This window comes from Oncorhynchus keta, chromosome 28 (assembly GCF_023373465.1).
Source record: "Oncorhynchus keta strain PuntledgeMale-10-30-2019 chromosome 28, Oket_V2, whole genome shotgun sequence".
Classification (NCBI taxonomy): Eukaryota; Metazoa; Chordata; class Actinopteri; order Salmoniformes; family Salmonidae; genus Oncorhynchus; species Oncorhynchus keta.
In genome coordinates, this window is record NC_068448.1 from 38078187 (window position 1) to 38099909 (window position 21723).

Genomic DNA, 21723 nt, shown 5'->3' on the forward strand with positions numbered 1-21723 from the left:
GAGTACGTTCTTGTGAGGACGAGAGTGTGGAGAACGCATAAAACATTTAATTTGAGAAGCACTCGCACTCCCCCTACTGTATTAACTCATGCTGCATCTCCCCATTCACTGAACCTTCCTTCTTCTAGCCAGGACAATGGCAATAGAGACGAAACAAGATATGAAGTAAAATGTTTGCTTTGTGTATAACTATCAGCTAGCTGAAAACAGACAAAAATGACCCAAAACCAATTTTATCAAAGGTAGATGTCAATTATTCCTGTGTTGCTAGCTAACAATTATTTGTGGCTATCTGGATAGCTAACAGTAGTAGCTAGCCAGTTAGCTCTATTGACTTAGTATGGGATTACGACCTAAGCACACTATAGTGCGTATTGTAGGCAGGTAACCATGCCACAAATAACACAGCATGTACTATTAACATATTAAGATAAAATATTGTAGTCAAGCAACATATGAGATGTGAATAGGCTAAATTTAATTCCTAAATCGGGAGTGTATTTTCTCTCGCTTCAGCACAAATAATGGCCGCCATTAATTTCAAGAAAATGTGCAAAATGTTTACGTGATTGTGTAATATTTCTTTGAAAACTTTCCATTGACACTTGCATTGATGCATGCTTCAAAAATGTACAAACGGAGTACGCATTCGAGAAGTGCCCTCCGTACTCCGTTGAGCATACTTTGATTTGGACTCATACTCTGACCCTCCCGTACTCTAATTGTAACGGCTTTCTTGTGGAGAAGGAGAGTCGGACCAAAATGCAGCGTGATGATGATTCATGATATTTTAATGAAGGAAACAATTATACATGAAGAAACTACAAAATAATGAAATGTGAAAACCGAAACAGCCCTATCTGGTGCAAACACAAAGACAGGAACAATCACCCACAAAACACTCAAAGAATATGGCTGCCTAAATATGGTTCCCAATCAGAGACAACGATAAACACCTGCCTCTGATTGAGAACCACTCCAGACAGCCATAGACTTTGCTAGATACCCCCACTAAGCCACACACCCAATGCCTAACAAAACCCCAAGACAAAACACACCACAATAAACCCATGTCACACCCCGGCCTGACCAAATAAAGACAAACACAATATACTTCGACCAGGGCGTGACAGAACCCCCCTCCCCTAAGGTGCGGACTCCCGGACGCACATCAAAACAATAGGGAGGGTCCGGGTGGGCGTCTGTCCATGGTGGCGGCTCCGGCGCGGGACGTGGACTTCACTCAATCAATGTCTTAGTCCCTCCTCCTCGCGTCCTAGGATAGTCCACCCTCACCGCCGACCATGGCCTAGTAGTCCTCACCCAGAACCCCACTGGACTGAGGGGCAGCTCGGGACTGAGGGGCAGCTCGGGACTGAAGCAGCTCGGGACTGAGGGGAAGCTCGGCACTGAGGGGAAGCTCGGGACTGAGGGGAAGCTCGGGACTGAGGGGAAGCTCAGCACTGAGAGGAAGCTCAGGCAGGTAGTTGGATCTGCAGATCCTGGCTGGCTGGCGGTTCTGGCAGATCCTGGCTAACTGGCGGATCTGGAAGAGTCTGGCTGACTGGCAGATCTGAAAGAGTCTGGCTGACTGGCAGATCTGGAAGAGTCTGGCTGACTGGCGGATCTGGAAGAGTCTGGCTGACTGGCGGATCTGGAAGAGTCTGGCTGACTGGCGGATCTGGAAGAGTCTGGCTGACTGGCGGATCTGGAAGAGTCTGGCTGACTGGCGGATCTGGAAGAGTCTGGCTGACTGGCAGATCTGGAAGAGTCTGGCTGACTGACGGATACTGGCAGACTGACGGATCTGGCTGCTCCACGCTGACTGGTGGCTCTGGCTGCTCCATGTAGGCTGACAGCTCTGGCGGCTTCTTACAGACTGGCAGCTCTGGCGGCTCCATGCAGACTGGCAGCTCCATGCAGACTGGCAGCTCCTTGCAGACTGGCAGCTCCTTGCAGACTGGCAGCTCCTTGCAGACTGACAGCTCTGGCTGCTCCATGCAGACTGGCAGCTCTGGCTGCTTCATGCAGACTGGCAGCTCTGGCTGCTCCATGCAGACTGGCAGCTCTGGCTGCTCCATGCAGGCTGGCAGCTCTGGCTGCGCTGAACAGGCAGGAGACTCCAGCAGCGCTGTAGAGGAGGAAGGCTCTGGCAGCGGTGAACAGGCGGGAGACTCCAGCAGCGCTGTAGAGGAAGGCTCTGGCTGCGCTGAACAGGCGGGAGACTCCGGCAGTGCAGGAGAGGAGAAAGGCTCCGGCAGCGCTGAACAGGCGGGAGGCTCCGGCAGCGCAGGAGAAGAGGAAGGCTCTGGCTGCGCTGAACAGGCGGGAGACTCCAGCAGCGCTGTAGAGGAGAAAGGCTCTGGCTGCGCTGAACAGGCGGGAGACTCCGGCAGTGCAGGAAAGGAGAAAGGCTCCGGCAGCGCTGAACAGGCGGGAGACTCCGGCAGCGCAGGAGAGGAGAAAGGCTCCGGCAGCGCTGAACAGGCGGGAGACTCCGGCAGTGCAGGAAAGGAGAAAGGCTCCGGCAGCGCTGAACAGGCGGGAGACTCCGGCAGCGCAGGAGAGGAGAAAGGCTCCGGCAGCGCTGAACAGGCGGGAGGCTCCGGCAGCGCAGGATAAGAGGAAGGCTCGGGCAGCGCTGAACAGGCGGGGCGCACTGTAGACCTGATGCGTGGTGCTGGCAGTGGTGGTACTGGGCCGACGACACGCACAGGAAGCCTGGTGCGGGGAGCTGCCACCGGAGGGCTGGTGTGTGGAGGTGGCATAGGATGGGCTAGACCGTGAAGGCGTACTGGAGATCTTGAGAGCAGTGCTGGCACAGGACGTGCAAGGCTAGGGATGTGCACAGGAGGCCTGGTGCGTGAGGCTGGCACCAACTTCACCAGCCGACTAACACGCACCTCAGGACGAGTATGGAGCGCTGACCCAGGTGCCATCAAATCCCCGACACACTCCCTCGGGCGAATTCCATGTTTAAAACACCAACACAGCAACTCCCTCATTACTCTCTCCTCCAATTTCCCCATTAACTCCTTCACAGTCTCTGCTTCGCTCACCTCCAATACCGGCCCTGGTTCTGGTCTCCTCCTTGGTTCCCACGATAAACAGGGAGAGTTGGCTCAGGTCTGACTCCTGACTCTGCCACACTCTCCCTGAGCCCCCAATACATTTTTGGGGCTGACTCTCGGGCTTCCTTCCGCGCCGCCGTGCTTGCTTCGCCAACCTCATTCTCTCATAACCTTCTGCACACTGCTCCATCGAATCCCGGGCGGGCTCCGGCACTCTCCCTGGGTCGACCGCCCACCTGTCTATCTCCTCCCAAGTTGTGTAGTCCAGATATTGTTGCTCCTGTTGCCGCTGTTACTTCTCCTCATACCAGCGCCTCTCAGCTCTCGCCGCCTCCAGTTCTTCTTTGGGGCGGCGATATTCTCCAGGCTGATCCGAACAATTCGTCCTCCCATGTCCATTCCTCTCTTTGTTGCTCCTGCCTGTTACCACGGAGCTTGGTCCTGTTGTGGTGGGTGATTCTGTAACGGCTTTCTTGTGGAGAAGGAGAGTCGGACCAAAATGCAGCGTGATGATGATTCATGATATTTTAATGAAGGAAACAATTATACATGAAGAAACTACAAAATAATGAAATGTGAAAACCGAAACAGCCCTATCTGGTGCAAACACAAAGACAGGAACAATCACCCACAAAACACTCAAAGAATATGGCTGCCTAAATATGGTTCCCAATCAGAGACAACGATAAACACCTGCCTCTGATTGAGAACCACTCCAGACAGCCATAGACTTTGCTAGATACCCCCACTAAGCCACACACCCAATACCTAACAAAACCCCAAGACAAAACACACCACAATAAACCCATGTCACACCCCGGCCTGACCAAATAAAGACAAACACAATATACTTCGACCAGGGCGTGGCACTAATTTGCATGCTCGGAGCACGGTAGTATGCATTTTGAGAAACACCCAATGTCTTTGATGTGGTGAGGTCAAATTTGTGGGTACAAAAATAGTACTTTTACATTTTAGTCATTTAGCAGATGCTCATATCCAGAGAGACTTACAGTTAGTGCATTCATCTTAAGATAGCTAGGTGGGACAACCACATATCACAATCATAGTAAGTACATTTTTCTTCAATAAAGTACATAAAAAGTCAAGTGTGAGTGTTATTTAGCTATGGGATTATTTAAGATACTCTTTGAAGAGGTAGGGTTTCAGAAGAGGGTAAGGGACTCTGCTGTCGTAGCTTCAGAGGGGGAGCTGGTTCCATCATTAGGGTGCAAGGACAGAGAAGAGCTTGGATAGGGCTGAGGGGGAGCTGCCCTCCCACAGGGCTGGGAGGGCCAAGAGACCAGAGCTGGCACAATGTCTGGAGTAATGAAAAAAACATTTAATTCCAAAATCGGCGTCATACAGCCTAGTATATCTTAGGTCTTGTGTTCTTAAAGATTTGTCAAAAAAAATGTAATAATTGAAAGTGTTTTTAATAAGAAAAAAATAAGGCATAAAACCAAGAAACACGTTTCAGAAATTATTTACCGATGGCACTGCTCATAAAAATAATAGACTCATAATGGCACCAACAGTAGTGGGCCTATGTATTTTAAGTCTGCCACACTCACTGATATCACCAATTATCACTCTCTTCCCCACTTCCCCCTCCTCTTGACCTCTAGGGCCCATGCTGGCCCTCATATTACCCCAGCAAAACTCACTGAGGATGTCATGACAACTGTCTCAAGAGGCCAGTTGTATTTGTGGTGAGTTGGAGCCTGACAACTGCTTGAATGCACCAAATCCTTGATGCCAAATTTAAGGAACGGAGAGTGTCAGAGAAAGTGATGACGAACAATAGCCAGGTCCCTCTGAACATATATCTACATGACACCAGCTTTGTGGTGGGCTTCTGATGCACTGAAATTCCACTCCAGTTGTTCTCCTACATCAAATGTCAAGACGGAACAATTCATGAACATGCTTAGTTGCAAATCTGCTACTTAAAGATACATAATATATTATAAGCCTTATTAAAATACATCATAAAGGCTCATATGTGGTTATAACAAGTAATGCAGTATTATACTATACCACTCTGCTTTATGTAAAGTTTTACTTACCACAATAACAACGTCATTAGTAGATCACCTTCAAACATGCAATGCAAAGTGATTTACAAAAACAAGGACAATAGACAACTGAGACATATTAAACATAGTTATTACTAGGGTTTCAGAGTAGGGATTCATATTTCTCAGTGAACCTACGAATATTCACTCCCTGCAATAACGCATATATTTCCATCAATAAAGCTTGTAAACACAGAGATTCCCCCTGAACTGAAAATTACATTTAAAAGCATAATACCATCATTATCATGTGCCACTAAATTACACCACTCAAAATATATTTTGACCATTTACTGCAAGATGTCAGACAGATTTCTCTTCTCTCCCCTTCTTCTTACATTCTCACCTGTCTATCTAATTCACAGGGATTCTTGGAGATGTTATGGCAATCTCGTTTTAAGAGCTAAGATAAACACTAACATAAAAGTCAAAGGTAAATCTCAAATAAAAATAGAGCTATTATGCACATCCTTAAGAGTCGAACAAACAGGACTTAGGAGCTGTCCAATTATACATAGTATCAATGAAAACTGTCGCTCAACCAACCTTTGCCAGGTGACTGTGCCAGGACTCAGGGATGAGTCACAGTTGGATAGGTGGTGTTGCAAAATGAAATTAATCTACACTGGAGTATGAGAGCCTACATAGCCTGTTTCTATTTCAAAGAGAAGGGGAGATAAAGTTTTAGGAAACAGAATGGCGGTCAACAGAAATGAGTCAAGCAAGTGGTAATGGTCTAAAGTGTGAACGGGGAAGGGCACAGCCACGGGAACAATAAGGATCCCTAAACTATGGGTGAACGATCTGTCTATAAAATTCCCAGCCACCAGAGTGCCCTGCCTGCTCCCTCGATCCCCAGAGGAACCAACCCGACACCGACCTGCAGTGTGACCTCTGTGGCCACAGATGGTGCATGAGACGGAACCTCCTCCGGTCCCCCTGCGCACAGCACCTCCCAGCTCCATGGGCATCGGAGCGGTGGTGTTGGGGGATGAAACCGACAGACCCCGCTCTGGATGTCCGCGGGTAGCCACCAGGTTATCCAACCGAATGGACAGGTCCACCAGCTGGTTGAAGGTGAGGGTAGTGTCCTTGCAGGCCAACTCCCGACGACGTCCTCGTGCAAACTGCAGCGATAGTGGTCGATCAGGGCCCTGCCTTTCCATCCCGTGCTGGCAACCAGGGTCTGAAAGACCATGGCGAACTCCTGGGCGCTCCTCGTACCCTGCCTCAGATGGTAGAGACGTTCGAAGACTGCCCGGAAACGGCGGGTGAAATCCTCGAAATGGTCCAGTTCCGCATCTCCTTCTTCCCACACGGCGTTGGCCCACTCCAGGGCTTTCCCTGAGAGGCACAAGACGAGGGAGGACACCCTCTCACAGCCCGAAGGAGCTGGGTGGACGGTTGCCAAGTAGAGATCTAGCTGCAATAGGAAACCATGGCAGCGTGCAGCCGTCCCGTCGTACTCCCGGGGAAGGGCGAGATGAATCCCACTAGGACCGGGTAAAGGGAAGGCGAGTAGTGGAGGCCCTGGTTGTGCTGGTGGAGGCGCTGGAGGTATTCCCTATCTTTCCCAGCGGTCCATGGTTTGGACGACGCGGTCCATGGTGGCGCCGAGATGGTGGATCATCGCCACGTGCTCCTGGACGCGCTCCTCGACCCCTATACCAGGGCCACCTGCTCCAGATGACTCCATATTAGCGGCGTAGGATTCTGTAAGGGGTGCGTAACCGGTGGCAGGGAAGTCAGACGCAGGAGAGCAGAACTAGGTAATAGCCGGAGCAGTTTAATTACAAAACCAACGGCATAAAGAATAACAAAACATGGGTACAAAACCCGTTGCGCACCAGTCAACATGTGCACAAGCACTTACAATAAACAATCCCACACAAAAACATGGGGGGGAACAGAGGGTTAAATACACAACAATTAATGAGGGAAATGAAAACCAAGTTCTTTAGGAAAACAAACGGAAAATGAAAAGTGGCTCGACGATGGCTAGAAGACCGGTGACGCCGACCGCTGAACACCGCCCGAACAAGGAGAGGAACCGACTTTGGTGGAAGTCGTGACAACCTTACCATATTGACATATTTCTAAAGGCAAAGAAAATTATAGAATGATGCCGAATCCAACAAGGGATGTTGAGAAAAATAATGAAATAATCACAATAATCAATTTACACAATTATTCAACTTGGAATAATGTGATCAAAACTTAAAGTTAATTCCACAAGTAGGAGCAAAAACAAACAACTGCCAGCTTCATGATATGTGCATGTGTGATAGGCATGCAGAATCCTATAGGAGCTGTCTGCTACATTACAGTGCAAAGCATTTGATGCTAATCTCTGACTACTCAACCGAGACATTAACATTTGGGAATAATGTAACTGTAACCAGCTTGGTGCATTGTCAGATGTTGAATATGAGAGGAATAAATCATTTGGGAAGCAACCATGGCAGTTTGAAAGTGCATGGTTTTCAGTATTTCTTCCCACGTGAATAGATTTAATTAGCCATTTTACTATTGTAAAAATACACTCAATTAACAGAGTTTATATGGTTACTGTGCAGTTAATGGTACTGTATGTTTGTAGTGGTGACTACACCGTAAATGTTGGTAAACATCCATTTAAGGACCATAATCTGCCTTTTTCACCACACAAATCTACCATAACTTTCTTTTCCCCCATTTTCATCCATACACTTAAAATACAAAACCATTCCATGATTTCACTAAAGAGATGTCCTTGTGTCTAATCCTTTAATATTTCAACCATGGCTGTAAAGGGCGAAAACCACTGAGAGCTTTTCCATGTTTTTCCCTCATGTATTTGTCGAGGCCCTCGCTCAAACCACAACGCTAGACCACTGTTTGACGCAATAAAAAAAGGAGGAGCAGTAAGTGTAGAATATACAGTGCCTTGCGAAAGTATTCGGCCCCCTTGAACTTTGCGACCTTTTGCCACATTTCAGGCTCCAAACATAAAGATATAAAACTGTATTTTTTGTGAAGAATCAACAACAAGTGGGACACAATCATGAAGTGGAACGACATTTATTGGATATTTCAAACTTTTTTAACAAATCAAAAACTGAAAAATTGGGCGTGCAAAATTATTCAGCCCCCTTAAGTTAATACTTTGTAGCGCCACCTTTTGCGGGGATTACAGCTGTAAGTCGCTTGGGGTATGTCTCTATCAGTTTTGCACATCGAGAGACTGAAATTGTTTCCCATTCCTCCTTGCAAAACAGCTCGAGCTCAAGTGATTTTGGATGGAGAGCATTTGTGAACAGCAGTTTTCAGTTCTTTTCACAGATTCTCGATTGGATTCAGGTTTGGACTTTGACTTGGCCATTTTAACACCTGGATATGTTTATTTTTGAACCATTCCATTGTAGATTTTGCTTTATGTTTTGGATCATTGTCTTGTTGGAAGACAAATCTCCGTCCCAGTCTCAGGTATTTTGCAGACTCCATCAGGTTTTCTTCCAGAATGGTCCTGTATTTGGCTCCATCCATCTTCCCATCAATTTTAACCATTTTCCCTGTCCCTGCTGATGAAAAGCAGGCCCAAACCATGATGCTGCCACCACCATGTTTGACAGTGGGGATGGTGTGTTCAGGGTGATGAGCTGTGTTGCTTTTACGCCAAACATAACGTTTTGCATTGTTGCCAAAAAGTTCAATTTTGGTTTCATCTGACCAGAGCACCTTCTTCCACATGTTTGGTGTGTCTCCCAGGTGGTTTGTGGCAAACTTTAAACAACACTTTTTATGGATATCTTTAAGAAATGGCTTTCTTCTTGCCACTCTTCCATAAAGGCCAGATTTGTGCAATATACGACTGATTGTTGTCCTATGGACAGAGTCTCCCACCTCAGCTGTAGAACTCTGCAGTTCATCCAGAGTGATCATGGGCCTCTTGGCTGCATCTCTGATCAGTCTGCTCCTTGTATGAGCTGAAAGTTTAGAGGGACGGCCAGGTCGTCCCTCTTGGTAGATTTGCAGTGGTCTGATACTCCTTCCATTTCAATATTATCGCTCGCACAGTGCTCCTTGGGATGTTTAAAGCTTGGGAAATCTTTTTGTATCCAAATCCGGCTTTAAACTTCTTCACAACAGTATCTCGGACCTGCCTGGTGTGTTCCTTGTTCTTCATGATGCTCTCTGCGCTTTTAACGGACCTCTGAGACTATCACAGTGCAGGTGCATTTATACGGAGACTTGATTACACACAGGTGGATTGTATTTATCATCATTAGTCATTTAGGTCAACATTGGATCATTCAGAGATCCTCACTGAACTTCTGGAGAGAGTTTGCTGCACTGAAAGTAAAGGGGCTGAATAATTTTGCACGCCCAATTTTTCAGTTTTTGATTTGTTAAAAAAGTTTGAAATATCCAATAAATGTCGTTCCACTTCATGATTGTGTCCCACTTGTTGTTGATTCTTCACAAAAAAATACAGTTTTATATCTTTATGTTTGAAGCCTGAAATGTGGCAAAAGGTCGCAAAGTTCAAGGGGGCCGAATACTTTCGCAAAGCATTGTATATTTCCATGTCAGAAATGACAGTGTGTCCACGCTTGTGTTTTTTCAGCTTCATGTCATTTGTTCATAAAGTCTTAGTGTAGACTTACCAGTGTCATGTGGGATAGTGTGCAGGTAGGGGAAACCCTTGCAGCAGGGACATGACCACAAAACTTGTGAACAACTAGTAGGCCTACACTGAACACATCCTGCATTTATCTCTTAGATTAAACACTACACAAACAACACTATGAGAGTGGGCCCTATTCTAATAATAGTCTAGCTAAGAGGATAATAATATGTTCTGACATTATCTGAGCATGGGCAGATGGCATAGAGGTAAATCAGATAGTATAGGGGTGAATCAGATAGCATAGGGGTGAATCCATTTGAATTCAATCACTTTTTGATAGCACCCCTTTTGATTTGAATGAAACCTTCCAAACATATTTGTACATTATGCTCAGAAAGTTACTTTTTGGACCTGAATGCCAAAACGTTAAAGAGATAAAGGTGCTCAAAGTTGGGCCAACTATGAGCACCTTTATCAGCTGAATGTTTTGGCATTTAGGTCCAAAAAGTAGAGCCCGACCGATTAATCAATATTATACTTTTATATATGTATTTGTATCTTTGTTTAATCCTCAAAAAATGACCGATATAAGATGCAGAGAAAATGCTCGGGAAAAAAGCTGTTCATAGGATTATACTTTTTTTTGCATTTCATTATTTGTCCTGTAGAGGGCGTTCTTTACGTGGCTATAAACCTATCTTGCCTACAGCAAGATAAGACACTATCACCCAACACAACTACACCAGTCGGAGAGGAGAATGAACTACTGTGAACTATCTGCTACTGCTTCTACAGTGAGTGCTGAGTAGAGAGAAGCTTGCCAGCTCAATAAAGTTAAAAAAAATGTGCACTGGCCAAATACTGTTACGTGAAGTGTCATGGTATGGATGCTAAACCCAAATGTTAAGCAAGTGTCGCACTAAGAACGTTCAACTCTCAATGTTGTAATATACAGTGAGGGAAAAAAGTATTTGATCCCCTGCTGATTTTGTACGTTTTCCCACTGACAAAGAAATTATCAGTCTATAATTGTAATGGTAGGTTTATTTGAACAGTGAGAGACAGAATAACAACAAAAAATCCATAAAAACACATGTCAAAGATGTTATAAATTGATTTGCATTTTAATCTTGATACTCCCCATCCCGGATCCGGGAGCGTATACATCGACTGACACTAATTAGCATAACGCAACGGACATAAATATTACTAGAAAATATTCCTATTCAAGAAAATCACAAGTGAAATATACTGAGACACAGCTTAGCCTTTTGTTAATCACCCTGTCATATCAGATTTTCAAAATATGCTTTACAGCCAAAGCAAGACAAGCATTTGTGTAAGTTTATCGATAGCCTAGCATAGCATTATGTCCAGCTAGCAGTAGGCAACTTGGTCACGAAAATCAGAAAAGCAATCAAATTAAATAATTTACCTTTGATGAGCTTCAGATGTTTTCACTCACGAGACTCCCAGTTAGATAGCCAATGTTCTTTTTTCCAAAAATATTATTTTTGTAGGCGAAATAGCTCCGTTTGTTCTTCATGTTTGGCTGAGAAATCGACCGGAAATTACGGTCACGAAAACACCGAAAAATATTCAAAATTAGCTCCATAATATCGACAGAAACATGGCAAACGTTGTTTATAATCAATCCTCAAGGTGTTTTTCAAATATTTATTCGATAATATATCCATCGGGACAATTGTTTTTTCAGTAGGACCGATTGGAAAAATGGCTACCTCTGTATTTTACGCGAGAATCACTCTGAGAGCCATCAAGTAACCACTTACACAATGTAGCCGCTTTCGGGTATTCTTCAACATAAATGCGTAAAATTACGTCACAATGCTTTAGACACCTTGGGGAATAAGTTGAAAAAGTAATCTGGTTGATAGCCCATTCACTGCTCACTAGGGACGCATTGGAATGCAGAGCTTTCAAAACACGAGGCACTTCCGGATTGGATTTTTCTCAGGCTTTCGCCTGCAATATCAGTTCTGTTATACTCACAGACAATATTTTTACAGTTTTGGAAACTTTAGAGTGTTTTCTATCCTATGCTGTCAATTATATGCATATTCTAGCATGTTGTCCTAACAAAAGATCCCGTTTACTTTGGGTACGTTATTTTTCAAAAAATGAAAATACTGCCCCCTAGTCACAACAGGATAATGAGGGAAATAACTATTTGACCCCTCTGCAAAACATGACTTAATACTTGGTGGCAAAACCCTTGTTGGCAATCACAGAGGTCAGACGTTTCTTGTAGTTGGCCACTAGGTTTGCACACATCTCAGAAGGGATTTTGTCCCACTCCTCTTTGCAGATCTTCTCCGAGTCATTAAGGTTTCGAGGCTGACGTTTGGCAACTCGAACCTTCAGCTCTCTCCAGGGATTTTCTATGGGATTAAGGTCTGGAGAATGGCTAGGCCACTCCAGGACCTTAATGTGCTTCTTCTTGAGTCATTCCTTTGTTGCCTTGGCCGTGTGTTTTGGGTCATTGACATGCTGGAATACCCATCCACGACCCATTTTCAATGCCCTGGCTGAGGGAAGGAGGTTCTCACCCAAGATTTGACAGTACATGGCCCCATCCATTGTCCCTTTGATGCGGTGAAGTTCTCCTGTCCCCTTAGCAGAAAAACACCCCCAAAGCATAATGTTTCCACCTCCATGTTTGACGGTGGGGATGGTGTTCTTGGGGTCATAGGCAGCATTCCTCCTCCTCCAAACATGGCGAGTTGAGTTGATCCCAAAGAGCTCCATTTTGGTCTCATCTGACCACAACCCTTTCACCCAGTTGTCCTCTGCATCATTCAGATGTTCATTGGCAAACTTCAGACGGGCACGTATATATGCGTTTTCTTGAGCAGGGGGACCTTGCGGGCGCTGCAGGATTTCAGTCCTTCACGGCGTAGTGTATTACCAATTGTTTTCTTGGTGACTATGGTCCCAGCTGCCTTGAGATCATTGACAAGATCCTCCCGTGTAGTTATGGGCTGATTCCTCACCGTTCTCATGATCATTGCAACTCCATGAGGTGAGATCTTGCATGGAGCCCCAGGCCGAGGGAGATTGACAGTTCTTTTGTGTTTCTTCCATTTGCGAATAATCACACCAACTGTTGTCACCTTCTCACCAAGCTGTTTGGCGATGGTCTTGTAGCCCATTCCAGCCTTGTGTAGGTCTACAATCTTGTCCCTGACATCCTTGGAGAGCTTTTTGGTCTTGGCCATGGTTGAGAGTTTGGAATCTGGTTGATTGATTGATTCTGTGGACAGGTGTCTTTTATACAGGTAACAAACTGAGATTAGGAGCACTCCCTTTAAGAGTGTGCTCCTAATCTCAGCTCGTTATCTGTATAAAAGACACCTGGGAGCCAGAAATCTTTCTGATTGAGAGGGGGTCAAATACTTATTTCCCTCATTAAAATTAAAATCAATTTATAACATTTTTGACATGCATTTTTCTGGATTTTGTTGTTGTTATTCTGTATCTCACTGTTCAAATAAACCTACCATTAAAATTTTAGACTGATAATTTCTTTGTCAGTGGGAAAACGTACAAAATCAGCAGGGGATCAAATACTTTTTTCCCTCACTGTATATGGTCTTTGAGAAGGGTATTGCTCAAGCTTTGTCCTTCAAACGTTTCCAGAGACACTTAAAAAACATAGAAGGTTACAAAGTAGCGCTTCATAGCTTTGTTTTGATTTATTTGTTTTTACTTGTTAGGGACTGCTCCAAATGTAAGTTTTGCCACCCCCATCTACCCAGCTAAACAGCTGTGTGAGAGTATTTGATGCCATTCACTGAGGGAGGCCATTCCTTCTCTCACTAGAACAAAAGCGGTACCTGCTGCATGCCGAACCGGTACAGACGAACCTACCGATTCTACTTGTAGAATTGCAATGCTTGTCAGTGGCCAACAACTTGACTTAGACATTTCAGAGAGCACAAACCACCACCTGGGAAAAAAAGAGGGCATTTTCTCCGTATGTTACGTCCATGGATGAGCCAGTCACACTTCATATGCAATGTAGGCTATGGGTAGGCAGCTGCCTAAGTGCAAAGATGCAATGCACACAACATTAAATACTTCCTCCAAGCTAGCTAACCACTGTAGGTACTGTAGTATTGACATAATTAAATCACAATGGATTACATTTAGCTAGTTTCCATGAAACAGCTGCCTGTGTTAGCTGCCAAGTTAGTGCAGTGTCCTTAGCTAGCTAGCTAGCTATGTTGTGCTAGCTAGGGAAAATGCTAGCGTTAGCTAGCGAGCTAAACATTTGGCTATGGCATTATGGGATTATGGAGAGTGAATTAAATTGTTTCTTCATCATCTCGCAAGGTAATTATCTAGCTGTGGCCATCTGGCTAGTATCAAAAAGGTATTTCTACAAAATAGCAGCCTTAGCACAGAAAGCTTAGAATCTAGACCATAAGCAATATGCACGGATATGCATTGCCAAACAACGCTACTGCCACCTTCTGGTTTGGAGTATTCTAACAAGGCTGAGTGGCTGACGACTTCCAAGGTCTTTGCTGTGTGAACACAAAAGAGATTGACAGCCGACAAACGTTTGACAATCCTACTGGTGTGTCTGAGCATTTACCGTAAACATTTTTAAATGTCAAGTTCAAATGGGAAATGGACATATCAAGGATCCAGGGGGGAGCAAAGACCATTCACTTAGGCAATGCTTGGGGCAAGAGGCATCACTGTGCCAGCTATACATTTAGTGATTGCTGTTTTTCCTTTCAAGTGACAACTACCAGAATTCAGTGGCTACAGCCTTACAATCGATGAAAACATACCTAAATATCAATATATTGAAAAGGTGTCCCATGTCGTTGTTTTCCAGCTGGCTAGCATGAGGCAGTTCAGGCTTCAGAGGCACATTATTGTCTGGAATCTACAGGTTATTCTCCTTTCACTAGAGTAACACACTTTTCTTCCATTTAAAAATGTGTCATTCTGGTGCTCCTAAATATATTGGCAAATATATCAGTTATCGTTAATATTTCCACTCTAAAATTGGTATCGGATCCAAAAATCCCTCATCGGTGGGGCTCTACCAAAAAGTCACATTTTGACTACTTCTTCCATGAGCAAATTTTTAAATTAAAAGGGATGCTGTCAAATGTAATTCAAATGGATTTACCCCAAGGTCATAAAAAGTGTTGTGCTTTTAACTTAAAATACATTATGCATAAGCTCTTCAGCCAGGAAAGCAGAGTATGAATTATACATAGGCCCACTAAGCGGGAAACATATAATTTGCATTTTGAAACCTCATCTCTGGTCCTCAAAAAGTTGGCTCGGGAGTTTGTAAATAAGAAATAATCAACTCCATGCGGGGCGTGATTTCATACCAACATTATCAATCAGATCAGTAAACCTAAAATGAGATGATAGATAGCCTAATAAAAGCCCCATCAGTAAAGTATGCCCATCAGAGCATGTGGAATCATTTGCCATAATTGTATCATTTTGAGGGAGGCAACTATAACGTCGAACCACGTTTTTAATAAAGCCTTTATAACGTCGTTAGTGCTAATGTCATTATAGCGATTTAAAAAATAAATAATTCATAAGCAAACGCATGCTAGGATGGTAAGAGTTTTGGAACATTTGGCAAGGCAGTACACGTATCCTACACCTTTTTTTTATAACGCAGCTTCTGTAGTATGACTTGACTAAGACATTATTTCTGAATCCTGCGGATGTTATGAGTTATAACGTTATCTATAAAGCTCTAGAAATGGTTGGACTCCTTGTAGCCTATAGCGTAAGCCTAGCGCGCTCTAACTGCGACTGAAGATGCCACAGGCCAATAAGCACTACACAATGGCATTGAAAGAAAAGTAGACTAGTTTTCAAGACAACGATTGGCCTTTCTCTGTGATACAAACGTGCTCTAAACATAAATGAGTATTAAACTCACTTGAAATGCAGGTTGGCTCTGCTGGCGATGTCGATGGACAGTAGACTAGATTTCACATTCCGTGGCGTTGAGTAACGTTAGACTTCCAAACTAAAAGTAGAAATGTGTATCTCTGTAGGCAATTTATAATTCGGCTTCGCTGCTTTGTTCAGGTTTCGCAAGTTGTCAAAAAAGTTTTTCCTCTAATTATAGTCAATAGGAATTACGTGATGCTTTAGAAATCTCTTACGTTTCCATTTACCAGTAAATCCTCCTCTGAAAACTCCGGAATGACAAATCCGGGCAATATTACAATGTTTCATTAAATTAGTGCTGGCAGGTGTTATGAGCTTGTTCTTCTTCCTCCAACGCCCTCTGAGCTCTACTGTTGAAGGCGCGTGTCCCATTCTTGCTACCTCTGACCAAGCCAACCATGTCACAGTTAACTACCTCAATGCCAGCCAGAGCAGAGTGAATAGGTACTGCCACTTTTTTTCCTCTAGCAAGACCAATGTGAGATCTTCTTTCTGTCCTGTTTTTATTTGCATTTCAGAACTGAACTATTATTGAATGATATTTAAATAAAATATGAGTAAGAATCAGAAATGAAAACTTAATCCAGTTTCATTTTTAAATGTGAAATACTTTTTTATTGACCAAATTGACAATTACAATTGCAATGTTAATTGGTCTAGCAAACAATTTAAATAGGTAGCCTAGATCCCTATGGTAGCCTCCTGTTTAAGTAAGACATCGCTCTGTTGTCCCTGCTTAAGATTTTGTTAGGTGAGTGTTTTCTGGAAAACTTTAAAACAAGTGTAAATAGTTGAGCCAGTACTATACTATGTGGTGTTCACTACCGATTTGGAACTGAATCCTGTAATGGATAAGTCACTTCTTCAAAAATACATACCAAGATGGCATAGCAGTTCAGACATCTTTTGTCCTCGTCTTGTCGTGTCCTTTTTCACATACATTTTATTTTTATTTTCCATCAACTCATCTTCAAAACACTCTCCTGCAACCCACCTCACCAATTTATATTTATAAAAAAGTATTATTTACCTCAAATCTGTAATCCTCCAAGAAGCTAGCCAGAAACAAGCCAGAAACTCCAAGAAGCTCCAAGAAGCCAGTCAGAAACTAGCCAGAAGCTAGCCAGGAGCTAGCCCAGAAGCTAGCCCAGAAGCTAATCCAGAAGCTAATCAGAAGCTAGTTCAGAAGCTAGTTCAGAAGCTAGTTAGCTTCTTTACTGGCAAATCGTCAGTATTCAGCTAACCTCGGTTTGTGGTCATCAGCTATCCTTTAGCTCGAAAATCTATCGCCAGTTTTGTGCAGCACGGCTTGGAACGGAACATACCGGACCAATTTTTCTCTCCATGTCCCTGGATTTCAACTGCTCTCTGGACATTCATACCCGGATCTCACAGCTAGCTAGCTGCTATCCGCGTGACTATCGGCTTTCGTCGATTCCGGAGCAAACATCAATTATTCCGGAGCTAGCCAGCTCTGTCAATCACTCCTGAGTTCCATCAATCACTCCTGTGCTGCTGTCACCTATCCGGACCCGTTTTACTGCCTACGCGGAGCCCCACCGGGCCTTCACAACGGGACTGCCGACGTTATCTACCCGAAGGAGATCCGGCTGGCTCCTCCGCCGCGACGTTACCTGAACGCCCATCTGCGGCCTGCTAACCGTTAGCTGTCTTACCAGCTGCTATCTGAATGGACAATCGGACATTTTATTTATTTTTTATTATTATTATGTTTTCTTATTGGGCCTCTATAACTATATCTATTGTTTTTATTTTTGTTGTTGTTGTGTGATTTGGATTAATCCCCTCTACCACACGGAACCCCACTAATCTACTGACGGAACGCAAGAGGTGGCTAACAACAGACCTCCATCCTCTGCTAGCTTGCTACCGATGGCCTGGCTAGCTGTCTAAATCGCTGTGACCCCCAACCAACCTCTCCACTCACTGGACCCTTTTGATCACTCGACTAAGCATGCCTCTCCTTAATGTCAATATGTCTTGTCCATTGCTGTTCTGGTTAGTGTTTATTGGCTTATTTCACTGTAGAGCCTCTAGTCCTGCTCACTATACCTTATCCAACCTATAAGTTCCACCACCCACACTTGCAATGACATCTCCTCGTTTCAATGATGTTTCTAGAGACACTATCTCTCTCTTCATCACTCAATACCTAGGTTTACCTCCACTGTATTCACATCCTACCATACCTTTGTCTGTACATTATACCTTGATGCTATTTTATCGCCCCCAGAAACCTCCTTTTACTCTCTGTTCCAGACGTTCTAGACGACCAATTCTTATTGCTTTCAGCCGCACCCTTATTCTACTCCTCCTATGTTCCTCTGGCGATGTAGAGGTGAATCCAGGCCCTGCAGTGCATAGCTCCACTCCTATTCCCCAGGCGCTCTCTTTTGACGACTTCTGTAACCGTAATAGCCTTGGTTTCATGCATGTTAACATTAGAAGCCTCCTCCCTAAATTTGTTCTATTCACTGCTTTAGCACACTCTGCCAACCCGGATGTTCTAGCTGTGTCTGAATCCTGGCTTAGGAAGACCAAAAATTCAGAAATTTTAATTCCAAACTACAACATTTTCAGATAGATAGAACTGCCAAAGGGGGCGGTGTTGCAATCTACTGCAAATATAGCCTGCAGAGTTCTGTCCTACTATCCAGGTCTGTACCCAAACAATTTGAACTTCTACTAAAAACAAGTCTCTCACCGTTGCCGCCTGCTATAGACCACCCTCTGCCCCCAGCTGTGCTCTGGACACCATATGTGAACGGATTGCAGAGATCGTGCTGCTAGGCGACCTAAACTGGAACATGCATAACACCCCAGCCATCCTACAATCTAAACTTGATGCCCTCAATCTCACACAAATTATCAATGAGGTACCTCCCCAAAGCCTTAAACACGGGCACCCTCATAGATATCATCCTAACCAACTTGCCCTCTAAATACACCTCTGCTAAATACACCTCTGCTGTCTTCAACCAAGATCTCAGCGATCACTGCCTCATTGCCTGTATCCGTAATGGGTCAGCGGTCAAACGACCTCCACTCATCACTGTAAAACGCTCCCTGAAACACTTCAGCGAGCAGGCCTTTCTAATCGACCTGGCCGGGGTATCCTGGAAGGATATTGATCTCATCCCGTCAGTAGAGGATGCCTGGATATTTTTTTAAATGCCTTCCTAACCATCTTAAATAAACATGCCCCATTCAAGAAATTTAGAACCAGGAACAGATATAGCCCTTGGTTCTCCCCAGACCTGACTGCCCTTAACCAACACAAAAACATCCTATGGCGTTCTGCATTAGCATCAAACAGCCCCGTGATATACAGCTGTTCAGGGAAGCTAGAAACCATTATACACAGGCAGTTAGAAAAGCCAAGGCTAGCTTTTTCAAGCAGAAATTTGCTTCCTGCAACACTAACTCAAAAAGGTTCTGGGACACTGTAAAGTCCATGGAGAATAAGAACACCTCCTCCCAGCTGCCCACTGCACTGAAGATAGGAAACACTGTCACCACTGATAAATCCACCATAATTGAGAATTTCAATAAGCATTTTTCTACGGCCATGCTTTCCACCTGGCTACTCCTACCCCGGTCAACAGCACTGCACCCCCAACAGCAACTCGCCCAAGCCTTCCCCATTTCTCCTTCTCCCAAATCCATTCAGCTGATGTTCTGAAAGAGCTGCAAAATCTGGACCCCTACAAATCAGCCGGGCTAGACAATCTGGACCCTTTCTTTCTAAAATTATCTGCCGAAATTGTTGCCACCCCTATTACTAGCCTGTTCAACCTCTGTTTCGTGTCGTATGAGATCCCCAAAGATTGGAAAGCAGCTGCGGTCATACCCATCTTCAAAGGGGGACACTCGACCCAAACTGCTACAGACCTATATCTATCCTACCATGCCTTTCTAAGGTCTTCGAAAGCCAAGTCAACAAACAGATTACCGACCATTTCGAATCTCACCATACCTTCTCTGCTATGCAATCTGGTTTCAGAGCTGGTCATGGGTGCACCTCAGCCACGCTCAAGGTCCTAAACGATATCTTAACCGCCATCGATAAGAAACATTACTGTGCAGCCGTATTCATTGATCTGGCCAAGGCTTTCGACTCTGTCAATCACCACATCCTCATCGGCAGATTCGACAGCCTTGGTTTCTCAAATGATTGCCTCGCCTGGTTCACCAACTACTTCTCTGATAGAGTTCAGTGTGTCAAATCGGAGGGTCTGCTGTCCGGACCTCTGGCAGTCTCTATGGGGGTGCCACAGGGTTCAATTCTTGGACCGACTCTCTTCTCTGTATACATCAATGAGGTCGCTCTTGCTGCTGGTGAGTCTCTGATCCACCTCTACGCAGACGACACCATTCTGTATACTTCCGGCCCTTCTTTGGACACTGTGTTAACAACCCTCCAGGCAAGCTTCAATGCCATACAACTCTCCTTCCGTGGCCTCCAATTGCTCTTAAATACAAGTAAAACAAAATGCATGCTCTTCAACCGATCGCTACCTGCACCTACCCGCCTGTCCAACATCACTACTCCGGACGGCTCTGACTTAGAATACGTGGACAACTACAAATACTTAGGTGTCTGGTTAGACTGTAAACGCTCCTTCCAGACCCATATCAAACATCTCCAATCCAAAGTTAAATCTAGAATTGGCTTCCTATTTCGCAACAAAGCATCCTTCACTCATGCTGCCAAACATACCCTTGTAAAACTGACCATCCTACCAATCCTCGACTTTGGCGATATCATTTACAAAATAGCCTCCAATACCCTACTCAACAAATTGGATGCAGTCTATCACAGTGCAATCCGTTTTGTCACCAAAGCCCCATATACTACCCACCATTGCGACCTGTACGCTCTCGTTGGCTGGCCCTCGCTTCATACTCGTCGCCAAACCTACTGGATCCATGTCATCTACAAGACCCTGCTAGGTAAAGTCCCCCTTATCTCAGCTCGCTGGTCACCATAGCATCTCCCACCTGTAGCACACGCTACAGCAGGTACATCTCTCTAGTCACCCCCAAAACCAATTCTTTCTTTGGCCACCTCTCCTTCCAGTTCTCTGCTGCCAATGACTGGAACAAACTACAAAAATCTCTGAAACTGGAAACACTTATCTCCCTCACTAGCTTTAAGCACCAACTGTCAGAGCAGCTCACAGATTACTGCACCTGTACATAGCCCACCTATAATTTAGCTCAATCAACTACCTCTTTCCCTACTGTATTTAATTTATTTATTTATTTTGCTCCTTTGCACCCCATTATTTTTATTTCTACTTTGCACATTCTTCCATTGCAAAACTACCATTCCAGTGTTTTACTTGCTATATTGTATTTACTTTGCCACCATGGCCTTTTTTTGCCTTTACCTTGTTTGCCTTTAACTTGTTTGTACTGTATTATTGACTGTATGTTTGTTTTACTCCATGTGTAACTCTGTGTCGTTGTATCTGTCGAACTGCTTTGCTTTATCTTGGCCAGGTCGCAATTGTAAATGAGAACTTGTTCTCAACTTGCCTACCTGGTTAAATAAAGGTAAAATAAATAAATAAATAAATAACATTTAAAAAAGAAAAGCTTAGTTCCCAGAACAGTATAGTGTCAATGAGTCATCATTAGCGTGTAGAGAGTATATGGAATTTCATAAAGTTGCCCCACGGTGCCCAGGTGGACCTAGAAAGGACACCCCTTGGTCACAATGATGATGAATCATCTTTCCTTTTTGTCATTGTAGATGAACACAGTTGACATCAAGGGACCACCCACATTTGTCTTTGCCTTTCAGTTACTCACTAAGGAAGATTTTTCACTGAGATCTTGCTCCATAGTGTTTAAGGTTAGCTACCATTTTGCACAATGGCCAATGGAGACCCCTGATTTGTTTTGGGAGTTTACAGGCAGGTGACGAATGGCTTTGCTGTGATGTGAATACCTGTCTTATCCACCCCTCATG

The 21723-nt window shown here is 44.4% G+C and overlaps 1 protein-coding gene across 2 annotated transcripts in view; it reads right to left on the reverse strand.

Annotated features, from left to right (window-relative positions):
- Positions 1-16072, reverse strand: part of LOC118361263 (semaphorin-3F-like) — a 114298-nt gene extending 98226 nt beyond the window's left edge. The window contains exon 1 of one of the 2 annotated variants that reach the window (XM_035741056.2): positions 15941-16072. In XM_035741056.2, the coding sequence (XP_035596949.1) occupies positions 15941-15948 (8 nt within the window). In that variant the 5' untranslated portion in view covers positions 15949-16072. Of the gene's footprint in view, positions 1-15711 lie in introns of both variants that reach the window. The other variant, XM_035741057.2, reaches the window with a different exon arrangement.
- Between the last annotated feature and the right edge of the window lie 5651 nt (positions 16073-21723).